The 27,884-nt window shown below is 39.5% G+C and overlaps 1 protein-coding gene across 2 annotated transcripts in view; it reads left to right on the forward strand.

The window, feature by feature from the left end:
- LOC149203224 (sodium/hydrogen exchanger 2-like) overlaps positions 1-27,884 on the forward strand; it is a 213,195-nt gene that overhangs the window by 44,922 nt on the left and 140,389 nt on the right. For both annotated transcript variants that reach the window (XM_089403364.1, XM_089403365.1), the window contains exon 3: positions 4,108-4,205. In XM_089403364.1, coding sequence (XP_089259490.1) covers positions 4,108-4,205 — 98 coding nt within the window. The remainder of the gene's footprint in view (positions 1-4,107; positions 4,206-27,884) is intronic.

Consider the following 27,884-nt stretch of genomic DNA (forward strand, 5'->3'; position numbering starts at 1 on the left):
CACTCCCCCGCAACCCTACTCATACGGTCTGAAATGCGTTTCATTCCTGTACCAAATGCATTTCAGCATTTCGTTTTCTTTTCCAGGCTGAAACACCCTCCTAGCCAACGTTTCCTGCAACATAGCATGAAACTTTAGGTCTTGTGCGTTTTATTCCTAGGTCTCTTCTAGAGGGCGTAGTACTTCGTGAAGCCTTGTACCATAAACTTGAGCCTTTCTTGAGAGATTCTAGCCTATCACCTTATAACCTAACCTTACCTTTCATAGGTGATCATATCCGATTGGGACTTCCATCGGTGAAAGTCCGTAAAGAGTAGGGGACCTTGGCTGTGGTGATAGTGGGCCATTGCCCCGTTGTCAACACTTAATCTAGCTAATTGCCTTGTAGAGTTTCCCTGTCCAAGGCCTGCTAGATTTTGTGGTAACAAACCCGATTCGAGTGGAAGGGAACAAAGTCCAGAGTTTTGTCGAAACAGATTAAATGCTTAGTATTGTGGGAGTGTTCTGCGATGGCAGATTTAGTGATTTAGTCTTGATGTGCCTGCCATTTCCTTCAGTGCATGTTCCCACTCAAACCAAAATTAGATTAAAACAAACCTTGTCTCTAACACCTAGGATATGACATGATTAGGCTCTGATACCAAAATGAAAGGAAGCAGAGGTGCAAAATACACTTTCTACACTAGTTGGTGAGACTCGAGAGAATAATGCACAGAAAAAAAATAGTTTCAACAAACACATAAGATATCAACAACAAACCATTAAACAATGTTTTCTTGGGGAAAATTCCTCTGGGAGAAAAGCCCCAGAGTCCAAAGCAAGAGTTCAATGTATTATTCAGCAACAGGTTATAATACATTTAAAGGACTGTGATTTTAATAGAAGTAATTAACAACATATAGTTTCTGAAGAAATTTCTGTAGCATAATAGTATCTTCATTAAACTTCTAATACCTCCAACCCAAGCACTCAATATATAGGCATACGTCCATGCATCAATCACTCCTCATGCAAGACACATTGCATGTGTTGAGTGCTCACACACATGCATTGAGCGGGTTATATGCTTGTCCCCATGCATGAGTTGCATGCCTTACTTGAGTGGGTTGTATGAATGCCTTCTTTGAGTGAATACACTGAGTTTGCATGTGTGCCCACATGCATGAGTCACATGTACACATGCATTGAAGGTGGACACACCTTTTCTAACAAAAGGAGCCTAATATATAGGCAGACATACTCTCTTTCAAGATGTTGGAAAATTTCCAACTGGTTGGTCAGCTTATTTATGTACCCTACACCATAGCATATTACTTTCCAGCTCCCATTTGACCCGTTATTTAACAGATTGATTATTAGCTTCAAATCCCTTTCACTCACAGGGTGCTAAACTGATCTTGGGATCTCACAAATCTAATATTTTCCTCCTCATTTTTGACATAATCTCATTTGATTTTCTTTTTATTGATTCATATCTTTGAGAGCAGATTTGGCTGCAGATTATGCACTGTTTTGCATATAGGTGATTGTTCTGTTTCAGTACTAACAGCACTTTGGCCACCCAGTTCTTTATTTTATACAATTTTGTTTCTTTTGCATGTAGTGTATCACAAAAATCCTTAGTATGTAAGGGATTTTTTTTCCTTGCCCCACATAGCCTTCCCAAATTTGCATTGAGTGTGATTTGAATGTTGTTCATGGAGCTTGGTTATAATTTATTTCTAGTCCATTGAAATTGGCTTCATTCTTGAAGGGGCAATGTGTGTTTTATTCTAAGTTGCACGAAACGGGGAAACGAGTACGAGTTTCCAAAATGGGCACGGGTGCGAAATGTGACCCCCCCCCCGCCAAAATTTTGGAAACGGGGAAACGCGATATATATATTAGGACATTTAAGAAATATGTGCAATCATAAAGCATATATGATACATTCTAATTTATTACATTATGATTAAATTGTCAATTGTCAATGCATAAACTATAAGTCCCTAAATTTACATCACATTTACTCATGAATGATCACATAATGAAAATAGAAATATCCAAAATCAGCCACGAGAAATTTCTAATTTCTTGTCTCGTGCTTGATTGGGAGTCTCCTCCTACATAGTCGAACGACCTTAGTGCTCTTGATTAAATACAAGTTTCATACCCTAGTACCCTACATGCTCTTGATTATTGGGAGTCTCCCATGCATAGAGGGCTTGGTTCTCTTGATTAAATACAAGTTCCATACCCTAGTACATGACAAAATCCAATGGAAACATTGCAATCCCCCCAATCCTGAAATCCTGAAAAACAAATAAGTCTACTAGATTTTAAGTGAGATCTAAAATTCTACTTTCTCCATATGAAATCCAATGAGGGTGAAACCACTCTCAAACATCTTGAGTCATTTCATGGTAATGTTAAAAATTTAAGTAAAAGGATGAAAATGAAAAATAAAGGAGAATGTCACTTTTACTTTAAGAATTTAACATTAACATTACCATGAACTGCATATCAACACTAGGGCCATAGGCTTGAACATTCAGTTGCCCCACTAAAAAAAAAAATCCTTTTTTTATAACTTGAGAGACATCTAGAAGCATCTAGAGGATATTTGAGTCGCCCAATAAAAAATTAGCAGCGAAGAAATAAAAAAAATACAAGAAAAAGTCAAGTTACAAGAGGAAACTCCGACATAAGGCCCGGAAACTCGTTTCCGGCCGTACTGGCCACGTTTCCTCCTCGAGAAACATGCCGGTACGATCGGAGACGAGTTTCCAGGCCGTACCGTACGGGTTTCCCCGGACCCTTGACCCACGTTTCCTGCAACTTAGGTTTTATTCTACCTTTGAGTTTTCTCAACATATTAGTGAGCTTGCTGTTGATTTGGGGTAGCATCGGATGTGCTCTAGCCACGAAATTTGGTGGAGAGGTTGGGGCACATGAGATCTCCAATACCCAGAAAGGGTTTGGGCAGATTCTAAACAGATCAGGAGATATTAAAATAATTAATATTTTTAATGGAGTCCCTAAGTCTAAACTTAGGGAAAATAAAATATTAATGTGTATTAATATGAATCTGTGTTAGAATGGTCCAAAAGACATGGATCAAGCTAGATCTAATCTTAGCCGTTGAGATGTCAACAGAAAAAGTATAAAAGGAGGCTTGAGGGGCACTTGGAGAATACACGGAGGGAGATCAGTTAGTTCAATTTCTGAAGCAGGGTTTGCTGAGAAATTGAACTAGAGGTCTGGAGAGCAGTCAGGAGGTAGCAAGTACAGAACAGAGAGACGGGAGATCAGCGCAGAAAAGGCAGACGCAGAGCCAAAGGAAGCCACGTAGAGGCAGCAGAGACTGCACAGAGCCAGAGGGGCCCGTGTCATCCACGCAGAGGCTGCAGGAGTGATGCGGAAGCCCAGAGAGGCTGCGCAGAGCCTTAGTAGGCTGACGCAGAGGGTTTCAGGCTGACGCAGAGGGTTTTAGGCTATAGCAGAGGTCAGTATGGCCTACGCTGGGTTTAAGAAAGTGCTGGAAGTTTGTCTATCTGTGGGTAAGCTAGTTTGGCACCCTGTTGTACAAAAAAATTGCTGAATAATAAAATCTTCCCTTGTTGCACCGGTTTTCCCACATTGGGTTTTTTCGGGGACATTAGTCCAAAATAACTGTGTCAATGTGTGCATATTTTTGTTTCTATATTACGATGTGATATCTGCAGCAGTATTTATTTTAATGTTTGTTGAAGTAATTTCATGAATAACTTATGATGAAATAAGTAGGAAAAGTAAATCAGTTGCTGCAGTGATAGAATTTTCACACTTGCCAGCTGTTTGTTATAAGAAACTGTGCTGGAATTGTTTGAGTGAGTTAAATGCAAAATAAGATTGTGAGGTTCAATGGGCAATAAAATTGCATTTGAAAATATTGTTTGCCTAGAAGTAGTAATCTAACCTATAGAAGAGGATTTGGGATACTCTCTTTCTTTTTTTCTTAAAAAGGGTAGTAATTAGATATGCATTCAGATTTTTTTTAACCTGTTATGTAAACTATGTTTAAATAACTGGACAAGTATTTTTACCTTCAGTTTGAAGATTGCTTTAACCTTGAAACTATTTGTTCAGGTTTCAAGTGAAGAAAAAACAATTTTTCCGCAACTTCATCACTATTATGCTATTTGGAGCAGTTGGTACCTTCATCTCATTTTCCGTTATTTCTGCTGGTAAGGATCACTGTTTAACTTGATGTCAACAGGAAACAATATATTTTGTGAAAATTAATAATTGTACCTTCTGTTACTATAAAGAAGATAAATGTCAATGATATGTTGGATTGGCATGTCTCGAATCATGAAAATTGGGGTTTGTATTTGGTGATAGTTATTGTAGGTTTCTGAATCCTGACAATAGAAATTTGCTTATGGTTATATTGGCACAAGGCACATATAACTCTGGTCTGTTTTACTGTAAGTTAGACTTCTGCTCTTCCTCCCTTTCAGAATGCACTGGAACATTCCTTAACAAGCAGGAATATTGTCTGTTCAGAAAATGCTGGCCCGCTAGTTAGCATCCCAGCTCAGGACTGGAACTTAAATGCTTCTTTCTTCAACTATTTAATAGTCTGAACCTGTCAGCATCTTTATAGATCTAGAGTAGTGCTTTTACAAATCCTATTGACTGAACTCTGTTGTATTTTATGGCTTTTGATGTTTCACAGAGAGTATTAAATGCAGCTCCCGTTTCAAAATATTGATGACTAATGTTTTAATTGCTAATAAATATGTTATTGTATGGTGTTGTTATAACCTGTTTTTTTATTTTTGATTATTCCAAAGTGTGCATTGTAACTGTTGAAAATGGGGTAATCTTTTGCTTCAGCTAAGGCTGGCCTCATTAATATATTTAGGTTAGGTTAAGGCTAACCTAGTCAATGTCGGCCCAAAACCCATATAGGGGAAAGTGCACTACCCCTTGAGTTGCATATAACTCTCTTTTTTATATTTCATATCTAGCAGTTATTCTTTTATTTGGTTACAACAAAATCTAGTGCCCATGTATGATGTAAAGTTCCAAGTATCAAGGGGTTAATCTTGTATAACTCGAGAAGGCTACTGACTGTCACTTCAGTAACTCTTCTTTTTTCTTTTGGTTGGCTCTTCTCCAACTTAAGGGGGCAGGGGAGGGGTGGGGTTCCCTAAATAAGATTGCTAAGGCTATGGAGTGGGGCTCTTAGTTGATGTAGGAAGCATAAGCCTTAACAAAATGTATGGTTATAGGTGTATATGAAATAGTATGGCAATGGAAAAGGACAATATAGTAAAATGAAGGACAAACAAAGGATGAAAAGAGATGGAAATAAACCAGTGCCTATCAATCATGGGTTAATGGAGTCATGATATGTTACTAAATCACCAACAATGGATAAAAGGTTGTTTGCTATATTCTTCGTTCTAATTATGTGTACGCAAGGAAAATGGACTAGTTGTGAAATTGATTCTTGGATTACTTGCTAGTAGTTAGATGGAAATAAATCTTGGATGGCCCTAGAAGGTATCACTCATCAACAAAATATGATACTGTTAATTATTTCTGAATTATTAATTTAAACCTGCAAATAGTTTATTAGAAGGATGACAATAAACAAAAAAAAGACAAGAAGTAAATAAGGAGGGAGAAACCTCACATTGATTTACCCTAAATAAAATATTTAGGCCTTTATAATAAATTGAAAGAAAAAAATTTAATGACAGGATTAAACCTAACACCAAAGTAGAAAGCTACACCTCATGTCTTCATTAGTCATCAATCTTGGTAGCACAAGGGAAATTCATCAAGCTTCAATTCCTAAGCTCCAATACTATTTCATCCCAATACTAAGTGCTCCATCAAATGGCAAAATAATGCTTCAATAAAGCACACCTTAGGATGCATGCATGCAAATACAATAAAATATTCTTGACATGGAATAGTGCTCCATAACCACCATCTCAAAATGGGAAGTGGCCCACAAGATGCATGAAAAAATGTGTAAGATGTCAACTAGATGGAGTGCTCCATAAGAAAGGCTTGGCCAAGCCTCCAACAACTTTCTCAAAATAGAAGGATTCCTCATGTGCTTTTTCTCTAATGTACAATGACTTCATGAATAAATAAATAATGTCCATGGTAGTTACAACTTCTCAAGACTTGTACATGGAAGGAGTCAACAACAAATTAATTTATCTCCAACCAACTCCATACGAGTGTGCTCTTCAAGAATTAAAAGATGCCAAATGAATTTGGGTGCTCAAGCTATTAACCTTAATTTGGATAAATTAGATTAATTTAACCATTGAACAATTAAATTGACTTCAACATGTGTGCACAAAGGTTAATGCTCAAATATCACCATAGTCTCCCTCATCTTATTCACCAACAGATTAAGTCACCATGAACATGTGTGCCAAAGAGGGGTGCACTTTACTAAAGTGTTGTATCATGTAAATAAAAGACGTTCTCCCTGGCAAAACCCCACCATTATAACAAGAAAACATAAAGCCCAACTTAAGGTACACCACCACCAAGGGATTATTATATGAAAAGTAATTATCTAACTTTAGGAAAAAGGTCGATCATCATGAAATCATATGTAGTACCCACCTTGTAACTCAAACTTAGGAAATAACATGTCAATGAGGGTACAAATATCATTAAACACATTCCCCACCTAGGTGACATCTAGCAAGTGTTGCATCATAAAGCTAAATCACATAGGCAAGTCCCATAATGGCACACGTATCATCCCACCATAGCAATGTCATAAGAGAAGGGGACATAAGGAAGTGCCAACCCATTCAATCTTAAGTATGTTTACCATCACACATCCAACACATGAGGACCATGTAGAACATCCCATCCTAGTGACATCGACATCTTACATCAATCCACCAAGTCTCTATGAAATATCAACAACAATGTCATGAAACATCTGCCTCCTACCAACATCATCATCTATCCCTTTGGCGGGGCAGAGCCTAGAACTGTCATCCATATCCAATATAAATGTATGTACCTAAGTCACTTGACACAGGGGTTCGGGATTCAAGTGTCGGATACGGACACGTTGACCCCCTGGAACAAGGCACGTTCGGATATGTTATATATATATATTAAAAATTAGATATTTCTTACACAAATTCTCATTCATGATACAAATTCATTGATTCAAACATAGATCTTCATCTAGATGTAAGTTTTACAAAGTAACATTATGCATACAAAATTATAAATACAATTGTGACATAAATGATAAATTATAAATTTATAATACATATTCAATCAATCAATGATCCAATAGGAGAAAGACAAGATAGTAAGATAAAAATATTGTAGTTTTCTCATTAAGTCATCAAAATCAAAATGTGTTACTGTTTACATAGGTAGTGCAATGCCAATGGCAAATAGAAATAGCAAATACAAAACAACTACAACTACAAGTTTACAAGTATACAAGCCTCAAGGCAGTGGGTAGCTCATGATTCATGAGTCATCAATCCTCATAGTTATCATCAAAATCAGCGTCACTGTCCTCATCATCATGGTCACCACTGCTCTACTATGCTGCATCCTCCCCCTCTATATCCAAAGTCATCTCTGCATCTGCTGGTGTGGAGGATGACCCCTCTATAGTATCACTATCATCAAATCTGATAGGATCTAGCACTTACTTGTTGCTTGAATCTCCTTGAAAATGCTCCCACACCTTTTGCTCCTTACTCCCAAACACCCACAACAAACCCACAACAAACTAAACAATTGAATGTGCAAATAGAATGGGGAAATACGCCTTTATAACGCTGCGTAGGTTCTTGATTTCCGGATTCGTGTCCGAAAATCGGGACACGTTCATTCGAAGTGTCTTGATCGGGACATGTTCCGGATTCGAAGTGTCCCGATTGGACACAACGTGTCCCGATTTTCACACATGAATCCGCCCGAATCATGTCCGATTCGCTGGATTCGGGACACGTAGGTCCTGTGGGACGAATCCGGTTTCATAGGTATGTACCAAACCACCATAATGAAATAATATGCTCCATATCTATCAAAAGTGCAACAAAGGGGTGATCAAGAGGGACAACACATGTGGGAAGAGTTGAAGACCACTGAGTAGCGAGCACAATCATCCAACCAAAAAGTGTGACTTCCCTAACCAAAGCCTCCATCAAATGATATGATGACATGAAGATAAGGGGATCCATAAAGGTGAATCCCCCTAAGTTGGTGTGATAACTCCAAGGAACCAACAACTTTTATTAATGTGATGAAAACCACAAAATGGAACCTCATAGAATATGAGGTGTAGTACTTTCTTTATAAAATGGTCTAGCCTAGAGGAACCATAAACTATAGCTCTCTCTTGTACTTGGGTCCTATATTGCTCTAGTTCTCTCTTGTTCTTGAGTTCTGTACAACTTCAATGGTTTGATACTTGGTTGTTTTTCCCCTCTCTTCTAGGGTTGTGGTATTCTCTTATTGCCCTGGTTTTGTTATTTCTCTTCCTTTTTTGCACAATTTATGTTTGTTTGTTGGTTCCATTTTATCCTTGTTATTTCTTGTGAATCTCAACAATAACCAATAAATGTTAGTTATGAGATTTATAAGCATTTTAAACAACCCTTTTATTCTTTTCTCATAGATAGAAAGGAAACAAAGATGCTTTGGGTTGATCCTCGAAAACTTAGGAGTATAGAGTAACATTCCATCTTTGTTTAAGGACATAGATGTTGGACATCTAAATTATTCCTAAGATAGATAATTTTATTAATGTCCAACTAATAACAAAAGTTGGTCAATGGGATCGTTAGGTACAAAAGTATCAATACATTGTGGGAGTGCAAGGGTCACTCCAATAAAAACCAAAGATGGATTGAACCTAAGATGTAAAATCTCTAAACTAGGAAAGAAATTGTTGTTGGGAGAGCTTGACAAATACAAGAACCTCTAGGGGTCTAAAGAAAAAAATATCCCTTGGGGAAATGTCATGGGGGATGACACGAAGGAAGTGTTGAAATTCAATTGAAAACTAGAATTTTTGATCATGATAATGATATATATATATGTTTTCTTTTTTAGCATTCACTTCATTCAGTTATGGCATCAAGCAATTATACATTCAATTATGCAAGTATAAAGAAAATAGAGATCACAATGCCGAAAGAGACACCAAAATTTTAGGTCAATGACCAGGGCAAAACCCACAAAGGGGAAAACCCAACAATCCTTTCCTTTTAGAATCATTGTCAACAAGAGAAATCCAAGTCATAGACAAACTAACCAGTAGTAGCATGACAGCGAATCCCCCAAGTGCCAAGTCCACCCTCCATGAAAAACAATAGCCTTCAACAATCCACAAGAAGTCTGTTGCAAGTTTGCCGAAGATATGCCACATGTCTATCATACATCTGATCATAAAATGCCACATTCTTGTCCTTAATACTGCCTCAAAAACTTCACATAGCTTGCCTCAAAAACTTCTCATAGCTTGTAATACTGCCTCAGGAATGGTATAAGAACTGCCTCAAGAATGGTATACAAACTGCCTCAAAAGTGCCCTGCATTCTGCCTCAAGAAGCTCGCTTAACCATAGAAGAATGTGCCTCAGAAACTTGCATTTCACAGAAGAATATGCCTCAGGTAGCTCACATTTGTAAGGAGAATAGTGCCTCGACATCTCGAAATTTCCTTACCACAGATTAAGTGCGAATTGGTTGCCAAATGGTGGAGTAATGATGCCAATATATAGTTGTTTCCTCATCCAAAAAGGTGCCTCTAAATGCTGAGCCGACTTGACTTCTGGAGGGCCGACTTGGTCAACTTGGAGACACAAAAACATACTTTTAAAAATTCAAATTTTCTTTCTTTTAAATGTCCAAATGGGACATGATAAAATAATTTTCTTTTGACTCAAATAAATTCTTTTTGACTCTTTACAAAATCATAATGATAAAATATACATTATGAAGACCGAACCTAGTTACAATTTCAACAGGAAGTACCCTTGGGATTTGTAGTTTGAAGAAGAGGAGTAGGCCTTGCTCTATAAGGCACCCGCCTTTGTATATGAACCTAGTATTTGAGGCCAAAGAGAAGAAACCCTTGATAGAATATTGTCTGGAGGAGTTGGCAAAATCGTTGGTCCATTGTATAACTATTTATCTCAAGGAGGGGGGGGGGGAGCAATCGCTGGTTTATCTCAAGGGGTGGGGGGGGAGCAATTGCTGGTTTATCTCAAGGCGGGGGGGGGGGGGGGAGCAATCGCTATTTGAAAGCAAAGGGCTACCTACTAGAAGTATGACCCCTATCCTTAGATATGAATTTGCAGCTCTAAATTGGTGGCGCTAAAAGGGGGCAAGTGGCTACTTGAGGTCTCCCACACTTGGATGTTGCTAGAATGGCATTGCTACTTGGTGGGTCATTGGTGCCCCTATTCTTTGCGAGCATTGTGAGAAAAAATGTGATTGTTTTGCTGAGGGTGGCTTGAGAGTGAAGGATCAGAGAAATAGTGCCTCCCTCATAAACAAGAGTGAAGAATTAGAGCACTAGTGCCTCCCTCATAAACAAGAGTGAAGGATTAGAGCACTAGTGCCTCCCTCATAAACAAGGATAAGCATCACTAATCCATATATCGAAAAAAGGTGGAGAAAGTTTTGAGACTCTTTGAAGAGGCAGTGGAATCACCCTTGCATCTCATAGTAGATGGTGCACTGGAAAATAAAGTATTTCCTCCATCTTAGTCTCTAGTGTATGAGAAAGTTGGCAAATTCTCCCTCTTGTGGAATTTGATTCTTGCCCTCTATCTTGAAATTGGGCTAGGGGATCTGGAGCACATGCATCTAATGTTGTAACATGTAAGGGGGTCAGAAGATGAGTCCATCTCTCAACTCTAGTGTTGAATTGTGTAGCTTGGGAGGTACTCCACAAGCCTAGAGTGGGGTTTGAGGAGTTTACTCACAAAAGAAGTTTGTGGGAAAAGAACCCAAGCGAAGGGGTTTTAGACCCAAGTTTATTTCCTAAGTCTAAGTGGATAAAACCCCCAAGTTCTAGAGGGTTCCTAAGAGGCTTGAGGTAGGCTATTTAAGGAGGCCTAAGGAAAGGCTAGAGTGTATCGAATGGGAGGAGCTCATTTGGTTGTGTAGGGCTGCTCGAGATGTAGCCAAGGAGAGGTCGAGCTTGGAGGCCAAGGAAGGCTACAAGGGAGGCCTAGTACTCCATCAAGGGCCTTTTGGTCAGGAGGAGGATCAAATCCGAGGTAGACACATCCTATTGGAGCTATTCTGAAGAGGAGAAAAGGACGAGTATGGTTTTGTTTCTTGGGATCTGATTGGGCTGAGTTAGGAAGGGAGGCAACTGAGTTTGTGGAGTGTCCTGTGCATGGTTTTAGGGCAGCATATCTCTGTGTAATAAGCCACATCTATACAAGACTCAAGGATAGGGCCGAGACCCCTGTGCATGGAGGATTAGAGGGTTGTAAGGCCTACTCTCAGACAGGAAGGCCACACACCTTAATGGACCAACGTAGGTGTATGAGGGCTTGTTGAAGGGATGCCGCTAGTCTGAAGATGAACTGAACATGGCGAGGGTCAGGGCTATCCTTTAGGAGCCCTAATAGAGGACTGTTATACCTTACTAATGCATAGAACAACGAGTTACTTCAGACAGATCTGGATGTCTAGATGAGGTAAGGTTGTCCAGATGCAAGAAGATGGAGGATTGTCCGAGGGTATTGGATAGAGTTTGAAGCCCTAGTTTAGGGTTGTTTAGTTCCCAAAGTTCTGTTCTATAGGATTTTCCAAAGAGCTATAGTAGTCCACCTAGATTTTGAGCAAGAATGAGAAAATCTGAGACCTTTGATAGGTGTGACAAAAGGTTATATTGTCACTGTTATTACGGCAAGATATCTCAGAGATCTGCACATGCAAAGGAGTCTAAGGCCGTAGTATATGTCTCCAGGAGTGGACAGAATTATGAATAAGACAGATGAGTTGGAGTGAAGTAAGTTGGAAGAATTGAAGGATTGCTCATAAGTGTGAGCAGTTGATTTGAAGAAGCCCTAGATGAGGGCAGAATTGAAGCCCTAGATTTGGGCAACTTGAGGATCCAATTGCAGAAGGACGGGCAATAGGTATGAAGCCCTAAATCAGTAAGTGGGAAAATATGGAAGTGTGAGTAGTGCAGGGACAACAATGCAGGATTAGTGGTCTAGTGTGCGAAAGATTTGTAGGGCAGTCCAAGTACAGTTTGAGGGCTATTAGGTGACTGTCAAAGAGCCCTAAGTGCAGACTTGTGAAGGACAACAAGGCTGCTAGAAGGGTAGGTGTATTGGAGCCATGGGTTACAGACCTTGAAGGACTAAAGAGGTAGTCAAGAGGGCTTAGCATTAAACCCTAGTTCACTAGTTTGAGAAGGACTTCTTTAGTGAGAGTGGGCAACCTCAAGTGTAGCAATAGAAGTGGAAAAACTGGGCAGACCAAAGAACTGTTCACAAACAAAGATGTCAACAACTAATCGAAGACCATAGGTGTTGGTGACCTTGAAGGACAAATGAGCAACTAGAGGGCATATTGACTTAGCCGAGTTCAGTGACCTAAAGGAGATGTAATCACTGATAGAGGCAGATTGAGGAGCTGTAGATGGGAAGGCAAGAGGACCCGCTAGATGTGTTCAGGACACGTGGACTGAAAGGGCTGTGGGGCACTACATTAGCAAGTAGGTCAAGTGTTGTCTTGTTCAGGGTAGATTGGTTGTCAAAGGATTGAGACCAAGCCCTAGTTGTATTTCTTGTATCAGGTTGATTGTAAGGGACCATGATCCCTGCTACAAGATACCTAGACTTTTGTATTATAGTTTGTTAATATAACGAAGAAGAGTTGAAAAATTAAAAAATTGTCATGTGCGTTAGTTGATTCATTGATGTGTGTAGATTCTGATGTGCAAAGTAGGATGGTAGTGGCATTTGAGTGTGTTTGTGTCAGAGACTTTGAGACCAAACCCAGATTCTCATGCGCTGTGGAAATTCAACATCTAGGAAGTGCTAGGCATGAAGGTCATCTTAAGCTTTCAACCCTCTTGGTGGGTCAACCCTAGTAACTTGGATACATTGCCTATATATATCATCTCTAATAGTTGTGTTCATCTTCTGCGAATATACACTGCTTATATATGTCATCTCTAATAATTGTGTTCATCTCTTGATTAATGTTGATTTCGGAAAACCAATGCCTAGGTAAATAGATCAGATCTAGATTTGCACTACTGGAATTGTTTAACTAAATAAAGGAGTGGAAAAACATAGAAAAGCAAGAAAAGGTAGGGAAAAAAGAAAATCTTGTGCATGCACAATATTTCTTCTCTTCAACATTAGTTCATCTTTCAAATAACTTTCAAACTTATAAGAGCTCCCATACTAGGAAAATGGCTTCGAGAAAAAATACTAACAAAACCCAACAAGCTTGAATTTCCAACTCTCAGATATCTACCTGGGATCACCTTTGTGTTGAACCTTATGGTCTATACAACCTGCAAATTAATGGCTTCCCTCCTTCGTTGCTGCTACAATTCTTCTCCTTGTCCGGAAAATTAGAAGGTCCTCTTTTTGATTTTCTCTCTCTCTCTCTCAAAAATCTTCTTGAAAAAAATAATTAATGCGTCCTCCCTTTCTCTTGGTTTCATTTTATTATTTTGAGTTGGTCCAAAATCCGAATCTCAACGGTCAAGACTAAATCTAATCTTGAGTTGAGATCAATGGTCCAAAAGTGAACTTAAATGGCTAGTACCCAAGATTAGGCACTTCATTAAATTAAACTCACTTTATGAAAAAACATTCACTTTTTTAATTAATTAATAAAGTGAATGCCTAATTCTAAGAGTCATTTAATGATGATTCCTGCAACTTAGACACTTCGCTTTTGCAAAAATACTTGTCAAAGCTACAATCATCAGCACTCCCTCTTAACAAGGAAAGTATTCTCCACTACCCCAAGATTATCTCAAAAGAAGGCAAACTTTCCTTTCACCAAACATTTGGTGAGTATGTCTGTAACCTGCTCATTTGTCGGAATATACTACAGCTTGGCTACTCCCTTGAGGACCTTGTCTTTGATACAATGGTATCTGATCTCGATGTGCTTCGACCTATCATGAAATTCTAGATTCTTTAAGAGTTTCATGCAACTTTGATTGTCACAATGAATCATTGTAGGCTCCAACTCCTGATCAAACAATCGTGTAAGTAGCTTGCGAAGCAAAACTACTTCACAACTAGCCAAATTGGTTGCCATATACTTAGCTTTTGCCAAATTGAGTACTACTGAAGCTTGTTGCCAAATTGAGTACTATTGAAGCTTCTTGCTCAACCAAGAAATCATTGTAGACCCTAAATTGAAACCACACACATAAGTGCTCTTTCGATCTGTATCACTCCTTGCCCAGTCTGAATTTGAATAGCCCCTCAACTTCACCCCATCTCCACCAAGGTACCTCAAGCCATACTCCACTGTGCCCAACAAGTATCTGAGGACATGCTTTGTTGCAATCCAAAGCACTTGCCTCGACTCCACCATGTACTGACTCAAGGTGTTCTGTTGATGGTGTTGGATATTGCCAACATGCAGGGGATCTCCCCGATGTGAGGTCCAAATTAGACCTCACATTGTTTGGTGTAGAAGTCCCATCTGACTATATGGTTCGACCACCATTGCAAAGGTTTTAGAGGTACGCCTTGGTTACAACACATACACAAGAGATCACAAACACCTCTTTGGGGCAGCAAGTATGTAAGCTTTGTGTGACACCAAATGTAGAATGCACAGGAAACTTCCACTATTGGTAAATGGAAATGAGCCTTCGGTTAGGGAAGTGATAATACTATCCTAAGGGAAACCCGCGAACGAAAGAGAAAGGCTTGTTGATTTACTTGCAAATTAGTTCACAAGATAAACAATAATTGTGAATAGCATAGCAACACTCATTCAACAATGTCCACATCTAAGTAACGAAATAGTACATTAGTCTTAGTATGTATTATGCCAACATATGTCACAAACTTAACAAGAACAGTCTTTACTACATCCACGATACATGCATGAAGAAGTGTTGGCTCAAGGAGCTTCTAATTATTAATGAAAGATTCCAAGTACATTGTTACATAGGTGAAACACTAGATCCAGTAGTGGAACATGAAGCCACAACTTGCTTCTCCAAAGAATGATTTATCTCCTATGTAATACAAGAGAAGCCAAGGCAAGACTCTAAGAATCCAAGCCCTTTACTTGAGTTATGAGGAGCTATTTATAACAAATGACAATGACTTTTGAGTTTCCTCATGACTTTTCAACTTCTATGACCTATGGGCTTCCATACAACCTTTCACATTCTATACATGACCCTTTACATTCCACATGTGTCTTTTCATATTCCACATGTGTCTCTTGGACTTTATTACATTAAACTCATTACAAAAGACAAGATACATATAAGACGGTGGCTATATGAGACAAAAGTTCTAATAGGACAAAAATGCTATCAAATAGATAAGTCATTTGCTTCTTCATGGAGCTCATTGGTAATATATGTATGCCATGCTTTGAAATCTGTAGCAATGACTTTGATCCTGACCAACAAGTCTGCTGCAAACTGCATCTTCACCTCTAGTGCTTCTGTCAATATGGATTTGGAGCTTGATTGTACACTATTCCATAGCCATGACAGTTTCATGTGAGCTTTTAGCTGGTGCAATGGCATATTGTAGAATAATGTCTTTAGTGATCTCCAAGCCTTCTTGTTCTGATGTTTGCTTGATTTGCTCAATGTACTGCCTCACTTCCTGTAAGATGATTTCCCTGCCTCTTATTTCTCCAAGTGATCCCACTAAAGGCATCTCGTGTTTTTGTGCTAGAGACTCTAAACCATTGTGTAGTCGACTATAAGCAACAAGAGTATTAGTCGACTGTTCCCCAAGACATATATAGTTCTGATGGGAGAGTCTTAGTTGTACTTTGTCTACCTCAACGACAATCTTGTCCTTTCTAACCAGCTGTTGCAAAACATCTGGATACTTGGAAACCCATCCTTGAATTTGATCAACAACTCTGTTTGCCACTTTCAGGAGCTTTAAGACTTCTTATGGTTTTTTTGTATACCATCAAGGGGTGGCACTACTTCATGCAGAAGTATCATTTCATCATACAACTATACCATGGTATCCTCCATTAGCCCCAATTCCTCCTGTATGGCTGACTGCCACTCTGCTGTGTTAAATATGTGGGAAGATAGTCGTTGGTTTTCCGTAGCGAGATATTCCGCATGTTGCTTTATTGCAGCTAACTCTTTCCTCAATCATGCATTCTCATTCAATAGATATTCTGAGTTATCCTGCGCTGTTATAGCAAAAGCAACATTTGTTGCCATGATTCCTTGGGGATTCCTCCTAGTTTTGGCAGTTATCACCTTTTCTGTAGATACAAAGACTGGATTTTGAGGATCGTTTGGGAAGTATTTTCGCCTTTGCTGCATGATCCTTTTCTTCAATTGATCAAACGTGACATTACATACATCCATGACTCTGCCCTCAGGTGGAGGTGTGATAACGATCTCATCAAATGGGAGATGGCAACTTGTGAGAGGAGGTTCTGCTAGAGAACCTGGTTCATCATTTATGGGCTGGATGGTATTGTCTTCCTCCAATTATTTTTCTATTTCCTGAGGCAATTGTTCTTCCTCCAGCCTCTGTGCTGCTTCCTCCTCCTGTGACTGCCTTTGCTGTTCTTCTACTCCTTCTTTCCTCTTCTTCTTCGTATTTCTTCCTGAGCAATTCATCTTCTTTCCTTTCTCCTCTTATTCCTGTTGCATCGTTGCCTCTAATTCTCTTCTTTCCTGTTCAACTTCAATAACTCCCTTATTTAATGGATAAACTTTCCATTTCCTGCTACTTTATGTCGTTGAATCATGCTTGATCCTTTTCCTGGGAGCTGCAATCTTTGCTTGAGTAGTTGATTATAGTGCCTCGTACTTGTATATCTTGAGCCGGTGGAACTTGGGGGGAACTAGCTTCAATTCTTGGACGTCTCTTTCTTACTGCATTGTACTAGTTCTTCACCTTTTCATCTTTTGTGGTAGTCATTTATGAATATCCCCAAGCAAAGGCAATTCTATCATAGTTCTTCTTGCACATTCTTCTGGGGTCATACCCATGAAAGTCTTTGACTGCAAAGTGCAAGCAATCCAACTCTTTGTATTTCTGCATCTGTCGCCTTGTGGCTTTTCAGTTCATACAATCCGATCCTCAAAGGCAAAGTGGGCCAAGGGGTTCTCTTCCTTCTGTGAGTAACTCCTGATAACCTTTTATTCAACTGATAAGCCACTTCTTGCAAGACCACCTTGTTAGTCACATATCGCGGCATAAGATGAGGAGAAATCTGACATCCAAAGCATCTGATATATGTACCTTCTGGCGCACCAAACCAATCTGCAATATCATGTAATGAGTCCTTCACCTACTTAGTCATGCAAAGATGATCTATCTCATATTTCATCTGAAATATCACTGCAAAGAAATGCTCTACCAATCTTTCGTATGCCCCTCTGAAACTCAAATCTAACAATACCTTGTAGTGGAAGTAAACTGGAAACTTATCCTGTGGGGTCCAATACCAATACATTCTCGGGAATATATATTGTGCATAGATTTCATCCGAAAGAAATGCAAACATATAAGAATTCGATGCCTGGTTTGCCCATAGAGATGTTTTAGCCTACCTAACATGACGTTGCAACTCAAAGGAAAGTATATCTGCCCAATTGAAGATTTTACCACGGATAACAACTAAGTTGAGCATAAATATCCAGTTCTCTTCAACTACCTCAACATTCTTTCGCCCATGCAGCTTACAACACATGGAAATAAGGTACTGATACACATCCTTGAGAATCCTGGTCGGGTAAACTGCAGATGGGCAGTGTCGGAACTAGGCAGGCTCTCGATAGCAAGACTTGATGATGTCATTTGTGTCGAGATCAACCCATCTATTGTAGAAGCTGTTATTGGCATACTCTGTGGGCTTAAGCATATTATAATAAGTCTACATGTCCTCTCCATAATAGGTGGCAAGATGACCACCACTTTCACTACGAAGCACCAAATCTAAATCATCCATGTGTGTTAGAATCCATTTAATTACCTCTGCACGAGCAATGGCTGGGAACCTGCATGCGATCCTGTGTATCCTGGACCGCTTGATATTGATGTATACTTCCAAATCTTCAGAGAACTGTTTCTGCATGAATGTGTCTTTGATGTCTTTGCATGTGACCTCGATAGACTTGTCTATGAAGCACTGTATGTTTGTAAGAATAGGAATAGTGGGCTTTGTAACTTCCACTGCTTCTTCAGTGCTTGCTTCTGAAGCTTCTTTGGAGGCCACTCGACGTGTAGCAGGAGACATCGTTCCAACAAATGATGAAAGATTAATGAGACTAGTAGCTTGAAAACCTATACATGGAAGCACACTCATAGCGACAAGGATTAGCTTCATGAAATCTTCCATCTATTACAAGCAATAACTTAGCAAATCATATTTAGAAAGCCATCAAATTTAGCTGAGAGTATAAGCCTATCAACGATGGGACATGGTCTCTTGTACAGGTAAGAAATCTGCATGAAAAAAAGGAGGGCACACTGTCGGGGCACGAAGGGAAGTTCAAGGGTCACTTAAGGCTTCAAGGTGTGCTCATGCGCTCAAGCAAGAGAGAGTGGTCATCAAGGGTGCAGGGCACATTGTTGAAGCACGAAGGAAGATCGTTCACGAGTTCAAGGTGTGCTCAAAGAGGCTAAGAGGGCACAAGGGTGCACTCCGAATGGATGAAGGGGTCAGGCTTCAGGTCTTCAAGGTGTGCTCATGCGCTAAAGAGGATAAGGAGGGTACAAGGGTGCATGCTGAAGAGACAAATGGGAAAACACTCACGTGTTCAGGATGCGCTCAATGGGGGCGCACTTCTTCGTGCCAAAGAAATGCGCTCTTGAGGAAAACTTGTCTTTCTGGGCACAATTTTCTTTGACAGTTAGGTCTTCGCTTCCAGAAATGCACTCTCTCTTGGAATGGCTCAAGGAAAAGTTCAAAAACAAGATAGGATGATAGAAATGCTGAGAGGAAAGATCTACAAGTTTTTATAGATTCTGTTGCAATCATGACTAGAATATGAGGAGTTATGGAAAGTGAAGAGTCATAGCCTGCGACAACAATTTGGCACTTGTAGAAGCAAAAATGAATTGAAACACTAGCAAAGAAACTGAAAAGATGTGAAATGCCAACAAGGAAAGCAAGATCGACAACAAAATCATCAAAGGCAAGCAAAAGAATCGACATGCAAAACTTACTTGAAATGAAGATCGACAAAGAGTTCCTTGATTTAAAGATGTGTGCTCAACCCAAGATGAGAGTGATTATGAGAAAAAATGATTAGCAAGATTGATTATAAGGAGATTACATGCAAATCTAGTCCATACATGCTCGCCACTTGTCGATGGATAAATGAGTTAGTTAAGAGAAGGGAAGTGGGCTCTTATTTTCTATGAGTGTGCCCACATGCAACAAGAAAAAGCGCATGCATGGGTTTGAATGGGCACAAGTCTTCGTGTTGAAGCAGTGCGCTCAAGTGAGGGTGCAGTGGCTAAGCATGAAGGAGTGCACTCCACTAGGGCGCAGTTGTTCAGCCCAAAGGAGTGTGCTCAACGAGGAGGCAACTCTTCATCATCTTGAAGTGCCCTTTTGCTTAAGAAAGTGCTTTTCTATGCTTTTGTGTGTGTGTTGCATGGCGGATAAAGCTAGTTACTAAGTCAAGAAAAGTTATGTATTCACCTATCTTTTGGATAAGATAACACAAGCGCACACAAAGATATAATGACGACTCTTAGAAAGCATTGACTTAGGAGGATGCGACACTTAGAGAAAACATAAGGATAGCCAATCAAACAACGTCACGACACTAAATAGCTTGGAACGACAGTTCACGTAGGCTCCAAATTTGAGTTAGGCAAAAATTTTGGAGGGTTGTTGTCACAGCAAGTCTGCTGCAAACTACACCTTCACCTCCAGTGCTTCTATCAATATGGATTTGGAGCTTGATTGTACACTATTCCATAACGATGATAATTGCATGTGAGGTTTAGCCGGTGAAATGGCATGCTGTAGAATAATGTCTTTAGTGATCTCCAAGCCTTCTTGTTCTGATGTTTGCTTGATGTGCTCAAAGTACTGCCTCACTTCCTGTAAGATGATTTCCTTGCCTCTTATTTCTCCAAGAGATCCCAATGAGGGTATCTCATGTTTCTTTGCTAGAGACTCTAAACCATTGTGTAATCGACTATAAGCAATGAGAGTATTAGATGACTAATCTCCAAGACGGATATAGTTCTGATGGTGGAGTCTTGGCTGTAGTCTTAGCTGTACTCTATATACCTCAGTGATAATCCTGTCCTTTCTAACTAGCTGTTGCAGAACATCTGGATACTTGGCAGCCCATTCCTGAATTTGATCAACAACTTTGTTTGCCACTTTCGGGAGCCTTAAGACTTCTTGTGCTTTTTTTTGTATACCAACAAGTGGCCCCACTACTTCATGCAAATGTATTATTTCATCATACAATTGTACCATGGTATCCTCCATTGGTCCCAATTCCTCCTGTATAGCTGACTGCCACTCTGTCGTGTTAAATATGTGGGAAGATCGTAGCTGGTTTTCCGCAGCGAGATGTTCTGCATGTTGCTTTATTGCAACTAACTCTTTCCTCAATCATGCATTCTCGTTCAATAGATATTCTGAGTTATCTTGCGTTGCTATAGCAAAAGCAACATTTGTTGCCACGATTGCCCGAGGATTCCTCCTAGTGTTGGCAGTTATCACCTTTTCTGTAGATACAGAGACTGGATTCTAAGGATCGTTTGGGAAGTATCTTTGCATTTGCTGCACGATCCTTTTCTTCAACTGATGAAACGTGACATTACATACATCCATGACTCTATCCTCAGGTGGAGGTGTGATCCCCATCTCATCAAATGGGAGATGGCCACCTGTGAGAGGAGGTTTTGCCGGAGAACCTGGTTCATCATCTATGGGTTGGATGGTATCATCTTCCTCCAATTCTTCTATTTCCTGAGTCAGTTGTTTTTCCTTTAGCCTCTGTGTTGCTTCCTCTTCTTGTGACTGCCTTAGCTGTTATTCTTCTACTCTCTTGCTTTCCTCTTCTTCTTCTTGTTTCTTCCTGAGCAATTCATCCTTTCCTCTTCTCCTCTTCTCCTTTTATTCCTATTGCATCTTTGCCTCTAATTCTCTTCTTTCCTGTTCAGCTTCAATAGCTCCCTTATTCAATGGATCAACTTTCCATTTCCTGCTACTTTATGCCGTTGAATCATGCTTGATCCTTTTCTTGGGAATTGCATTCTTTGCTTGAGAAGTTGATTGTAGTGCCTCTTGTACCTGTATATCTTGAGTTGGTGGAACTTGGGGGAACTAGCTTCAATTCTTGGATGTATCTTTCTTGCTGCATTGTACTAGTTCTTCACCTTTTCATCTTCTGGGGTAGTCATTGATGAATATCCCCAAGCAAAGCCAATTCTATCAGAGTGATGCTTGCACACTCTTCTAGTGTCATACCCATGAAAGTCTTTGACTGCAAAGTGCAAGCAATCCAACTCTTCGTATTTCTGCATCTGCCGCCTTGTGGCTTTTCAGTTAATACAATCCGATCCTCAAAGGGAAAGTGGGCCAAGGGTTCTCTTCCTTCTGTGAGTAACTCCTAATAACCTTTTATACTCCTGATAACCTTTTATTCAACTGATAAGCTACTTCTTGCAAGACCACTTTGTTAGTCACATATCGCGGCATAAGATGAGGAGAAATATGACATCCAAAGCATCTGATATATGTACCTTCTGGCACAAAAAACCAATCTGCAATATCATGTAATGACTCCTTCACCTAGTCATTCATGCAAGGAGGATCTATCTCATATATCATTTGAAATATGACTGCAAAGAAATGCTATGCCAATCTTTTGTATGCCCCTCTTAAACTCAAATCTAACAACACCTTGCAGTGGAAATAAACTGGAAACTTATCCTGTGGGGTCCAATTCCAATACATTCCTAGGCATGCATTCCATGCACAAATTCCATCCAACAGAAATGCAGACATATTTCTGACATATAAAACTCTGGTGCCTGGTTTGTCCTTAGAGATGCTTTAGCTTGCCCAACATGACACTGCAACTCAAAAGAAAGTATATCTGCCCAATTGAAGATTTTGCCACGGGTAACAACCAAGTTGAGCATAAATATCCAATTCTCTTCAAATACTTCAGCGTTCTTTCGCCCATGCAACCTACAACACACGACAATAAGGTACTAATACACATCCTTGAGAATTCTGCCCGGGTAAACTGTAGATGGGCGGTTTTGAAGCTTGTTAGGCCCTCGATACCAAGACTTGATGATGTCATTTGTGTCGAGATCAACCCATCTAGTGTAGAAGCTGTTATTGGCATACTCTGTGGGCTTAAGCATCTTATAATAAGTCTGCATGTTCTCTCCATAATAGGTGGCAAGCTTACCACCACTTTCACAACGAAGCACCAAATCTGAATTATCCATGTGTGTTATAATCCGTTCAATTACCTTCGCACAAGGAATGACTGAGAAGTCTACATGTCCTCTCCATAATAGGTGGCAAGATGACCACCACCTTCACTACGAAGCACCAAATCTGAATCATCCATGTGTGTTAGAATCCATTTAATTACCTCTGCACAAGCAATGGCTGGGAACCTGCATGCGATCCTGTGTATCCTGGACCGCTTGATATTGATGTATACTTCCAAATCTTTAGAAAACTGTTTCTGCATGAATGTGTCTTTGATGTCTTTCCATGTGACCTCGATAGACTTGTCTATGAAGCACTGTATGTTTGTAAGAATAGGAATAGTGGGCTTTGTAACTTCCACTGCTTCTTCAGTGTTTGCTTCTGAAGCTTCTTTGGAGGCCACTCGACATGTAGCGGGAGGCATCGTTCCAATAGATGATGAAAGAGTAATGAGGCAAGTTGCTTGAACACCTGTACATGGTGTTGAGAAATATATAGGGTGGTAGTAGATAGGATGATTTATCTTTTCTTGATAATTGCTTTTGGTACCTTTTTACTTTTCTTACTTATTAGCTTCTTCTCTTATTATTATGTTTGTTCTTATTATCAAACATTTACCAAAACAAGAAGAACAATAGTACACAAGAACACAAAATGTAGGCTGCAAGCCAGGGCCAAAATCTCTCCACTTGAGAGGAAAACCCGTAAATCTCTTCTCCTCTTATAGATTCTTCAATTGACGAATTCCAAGACCTATAGACCAAGACTAATACCCTTCTAAGTTTGACCTATGTTGATGATGTGCTTCCTTTGTCCAAGTCAAACCTAGTCAAATCACTTCCAACAGCACAACTTCGACCCTAGCTAGAAAATTTTGGCCTCTATTGTCGGTCTGAAACTTTTGGCCCCCTGCAACTTCTATTGCATCCCACACGTGTGAGTGAAATTTAGTGTTCCAAGGTCTTCCAGTAGCTTTGCTTGACTTGCTTCCTTGTCTAGGGCTAGTAGGTGACCTATTAGGCCCTTCTTCCAGTAATTTTGATCCTCTTCTAATAATTAGAGAATTTCGACCTTGAAGCAGCAAACCCTAGCTTTCCTTCTTCACATGTGTGTGAGAGAGAGTTAGCCTAGAAACTATCTTTCTTCGTCCTTTTCCTTCTTCGCTAGCCTTCTTGTGCTTCTCCTTTATTTGGATGATGAGAAGTGTGAATGTATCCAAAGGAGGTCGAGTTCCTTCCTTTATATAGGCTTCTAAGGTGGACGTGGCTCCTCAAAATAGGTCAACTTGGTCTTGGAAGGTATTTTGTCACTTTTAAATACAAAAATAATTCTTTTTACAAGTTACAAAGTGCCCGATGGGGTCTTCAACATATGACAATGACTCTTTTGACTTTTTGACCTAGGACAAACCCTAGAAGCACTCAATGGGTGCTTGACCTCTAAAATAAAAGACCTTGAACATGAAACCCATGCTTCAAAATAGAAATACTTATTTTTCTTTCATGTTACAATATACAAGAATCAAAAGTACATTTTATATTTATGAAGACCGAACCTAGCTACACATTTTTGAACACTCCCTCTTAACAAGGGAGGTATTCATAAATGGTACATGGACATTCTCAATCTGAAGAGATCTTATAAGAATAGTTGGATTGGTAGCCCATTTGTTGGGCATAATATCAACTAGCAGTGTCACATAGCAAGGCCTTGACTAACAACTCTATCTGCCCACAAGATCAAAGCACAATGCTGGAGAGACAAATGATTTATAGACACCTTCATCATTGTCTCTCAAGGTACATACCCCACCCGGGTGTTCACAAGGTATGACCTTCTAGGACTATTCTTATCTTGGATTCCCAGTCCTCAAAGAATATCGGTCCTCTACGACTACTCTTATCTTGGATTCCCTACTTCATCTTCAAAGAGTATTGAATGCCAGATGCTTACCCAATCCTCCATTCTTTCTTTCGAGGTGAAGACAAGAATGGTGTGTCTATCTGTCCCTCTCAACTAGGAAGGATATATCAACTAATCCAAGCTTGTCTCTCAAATATACAAGCTTCTTATTAGGAAGAGATTTTGTCAAGATGTCAACTACCTGTTCATCAATGGAGATCTATTGTAGCTGCAACACATCGTCCTGTACCAACTTTCGAATGTAGTGATACTTGTTGTTTATATGCTTTGTCTTTCCATGAAACATTGGGTCTTCAGACAACTTTATGCAACTGGTATTGTCACAACGTATCACTGTAGGGTCCATTGGTCCTTCAAATAAGTCAGACAACAACTTTCTCAACTAGACAACTTCGCTACTTACTTCACAGGTTGCAATATATTCAGCCTCAACGTTACTCAAAGCAACCAATTCTTGCTTTCTGCTCATCCATAAGATCATGGGGGATCCCAAATTGAAACATCCTCTAGTAGTGCTTCTTTCATCATGCTCACTGCCTCACTACTCGAAATTTGTATATCCAATAAAGTGGACATCATTCCTCCTATCATACTTCAGGTAGTAGTGGATTGTTCCTTGCAGATATCTCAATATATGCTTGGCTGCTATCCAATGATCATGCTTTGACTTAACTTGGAATTGACTCAGAACATTCACTGCAAAACATATGTCTGGTCGAGTATTCACCAAGTACATCAGTGAGCCAATTAATTGTCTATACATGGTCAGATGCACTGGGCTTGATTCAAAACTTCTTAGCTTCTTTAAGTTTGTGATCATGGGGGTTGTCATAGGTTTGCAATCCATCATGTCAAACGTCTTCAGTATCTCGATTACATACTTTCCTTGACCTAGATAAATCTCTTCAGGTCCCTGCCAAATTTCTAGTCCCAAATAGTGGTGCATCAATCCCAGATCCTTCATGTCCAATTCCACTGCTATTTGCTTCTTGCATTCTCGGATTTGATCTTCCACAACTGTTAAGAGAAGATCATCTACATATAAAAAAATGATAACAAGCTCATTCTTCACAACCTTGATATAGAGATTCAGATCAACAAAACTCTTTGTGAAGCCCAATCTTTATGGGTATGCATCCATCCTAGCGTCTTTGTGAAGCCCAATCTTTATGGGTATGCATCGATCCTAGCATACCATGCCCTTGGTGCTTGCTTAAGGCCATATAATGCCTTTTTCAACCTGCAAACATAAGCCTCTCTATCTTTGACTTCAAATCCCAAAGGTTGCTCTATATAGACTTATTCATCAATGGTGCCATTCAGAAATGCAACCTTGACATCCATCTGGTGGATGTTCCATCCCATCGATGTTGCCAAAGAGACCAACGAACGTATAGTTGTATACCTTGTTGTAGGTGCAAATGTCTCTTCATAGTTGATGCCTTCTTGTTGAGAGAAGCCCCTAGCCACAAATCTTGCCTTATATTTAACAATGCTTCCATCCGCTGCATGTTTAATCTTGTAGAGCCATTTGGAAGTTACAATAGATTTGTCTTCAAGCCTAGGCACGATCTCCTAAACTCCATTTTTCATTATCGATTGAGACTCTTCATTCATGGCATCCTTCCATTCTTGGTGTGTGACAACTTCCTCAAAGGTGGATGGCTTTGCTTCTATCAGTTTCGTTATGTAGACTGCATATCCAGAATATCTTTTGGGCTTCTTACTTTCCTTGAATGTGCCTTTGGCTGCTACATGACCTTTTGCATCTAGTAGAGTAGACTTTAACCAGTTGCATTGGTTCACTAGGACCTTCATCTTCATGATTTGATTTTTTCTTCCTCCCTTGTACCTTCCTCTTCAAATATGGGAAGTTCTTCATCATCAAAGTCCATCGGCAGTTCCTTTGATTTCTTGAATGCAATACTTTCATCAAATATCACATCTCTACTAACTTCTATTTGGTGTCCTTATTTTATGTAGATCCTATATGCCTTTGAAGTATAACTATAGCCAACAAATGTTCCTTTCATGCGTGAAGGATCCAATTTCTTTCTCTTGTCTTTCGGTATATGAATATAGACATGACAACCAAAAATTCGGAGATGGTCCACACTTGATTTCTTCCCAGTGAATGTTTCTTCGGGAGTCATGTTATCTAGTGACGTGTGGGGACTTCAATTTTGTATGCATACAATTGTCTTAGTAGCTTCACCCCACAAAAATTTAGGCAAATCGTGGTCATGTAAAATGGCCTTTACACTTTCTTCAATGGATCGATTCTTTTGTTCTGCTACTCCATTTTGTTCGAGATTATATGGGACTATCAACTCCCTCTTAATCCCATACTCCTTGCAAAAGGCTATAATTTCCTTTGATGTGTATTTTCCTCCATTATCAGACCTTAAAATCTCGATTCTCCTTTTTGTAAGGTTCTCTACTTCAGCTTTGAATTCTTGAAATTTGATGAATACTTCATCCTTGGATTTCATTAAATAAACCCAAGTTTTCCTTGAATGGTCATCAATGAATGTTACATAGTATAGATGACCTCCAAGAGACTTTGGAGTCATAGGACCACAAACATCGGAATGAATGAGATCCAAAATTTCTTTTGACCTTGAAGCACTGCTTCCAAATGGTCTCTTGGTGTTTTTACCCAATGCACATACCTTGCATACTCCTTAGTGATATTCTTTTAGTTCGGGGATGCCATTCACCATTGAATTGAGGGTTGGTAAGATTTTGTAGTGAAGATGACCAAATCTTCTATGCCAAAGTTCACATGGGCTAACTTCAATGTGAACCAAAGCTTGAGCGAGGGGAGTTAACAATCTGTAAAGTCTTCCTTCATGGATCCCAATCATCCTTGCATCTTCTATGCTTGAGTTTTTATCCCATACTACAACCTTTCCATCTATGAAAGAAATTCTATCACCCTTATCTTCTAGACATGAAATGGAAAGTAAATTCTTATGAAAACTTGGAACAAACAAGATATTTTTGAGATGAATATTTCCTCCATTCTCTAACTCTAGCGAGGTTGATCCAATTCCTCTCATAGGGTAGCTCTTATTGTCACCAAGCTCTACGGAGTAAGAGGACTTTCCTTTTGACAATGTTTTTAGTTGCTTGTGTTGACCAGTCATATGTCTCGATGCTCCACTATCGATTACCCAAATATTCTCATCTTGAAATGTGCCAGTGAGTGCTAAGAATAGTCCTTCATCCTTTGCAGATGTCTTGGATACTTCCTTCTTAAGAGAAAATTAGAGATCCCATACTACTTTGATGCCCTTCTTGAGATGA

The sequence above is a fragment of the Pinus tabuliformis genome, chromosome 2_1, assembly GCF_031772625.1.
Source record: "Pinus tabuliformis cultivar Carrire ecotype Pingquan chromosome 2_1, CPIR1, whole genome shotgun sequence".
NCBI lineage: Eukaryota > Viridiplantae > Streptophyta > Pinopsida > Pinales > Pinaceae > Pinus > Pinus tabuliformis.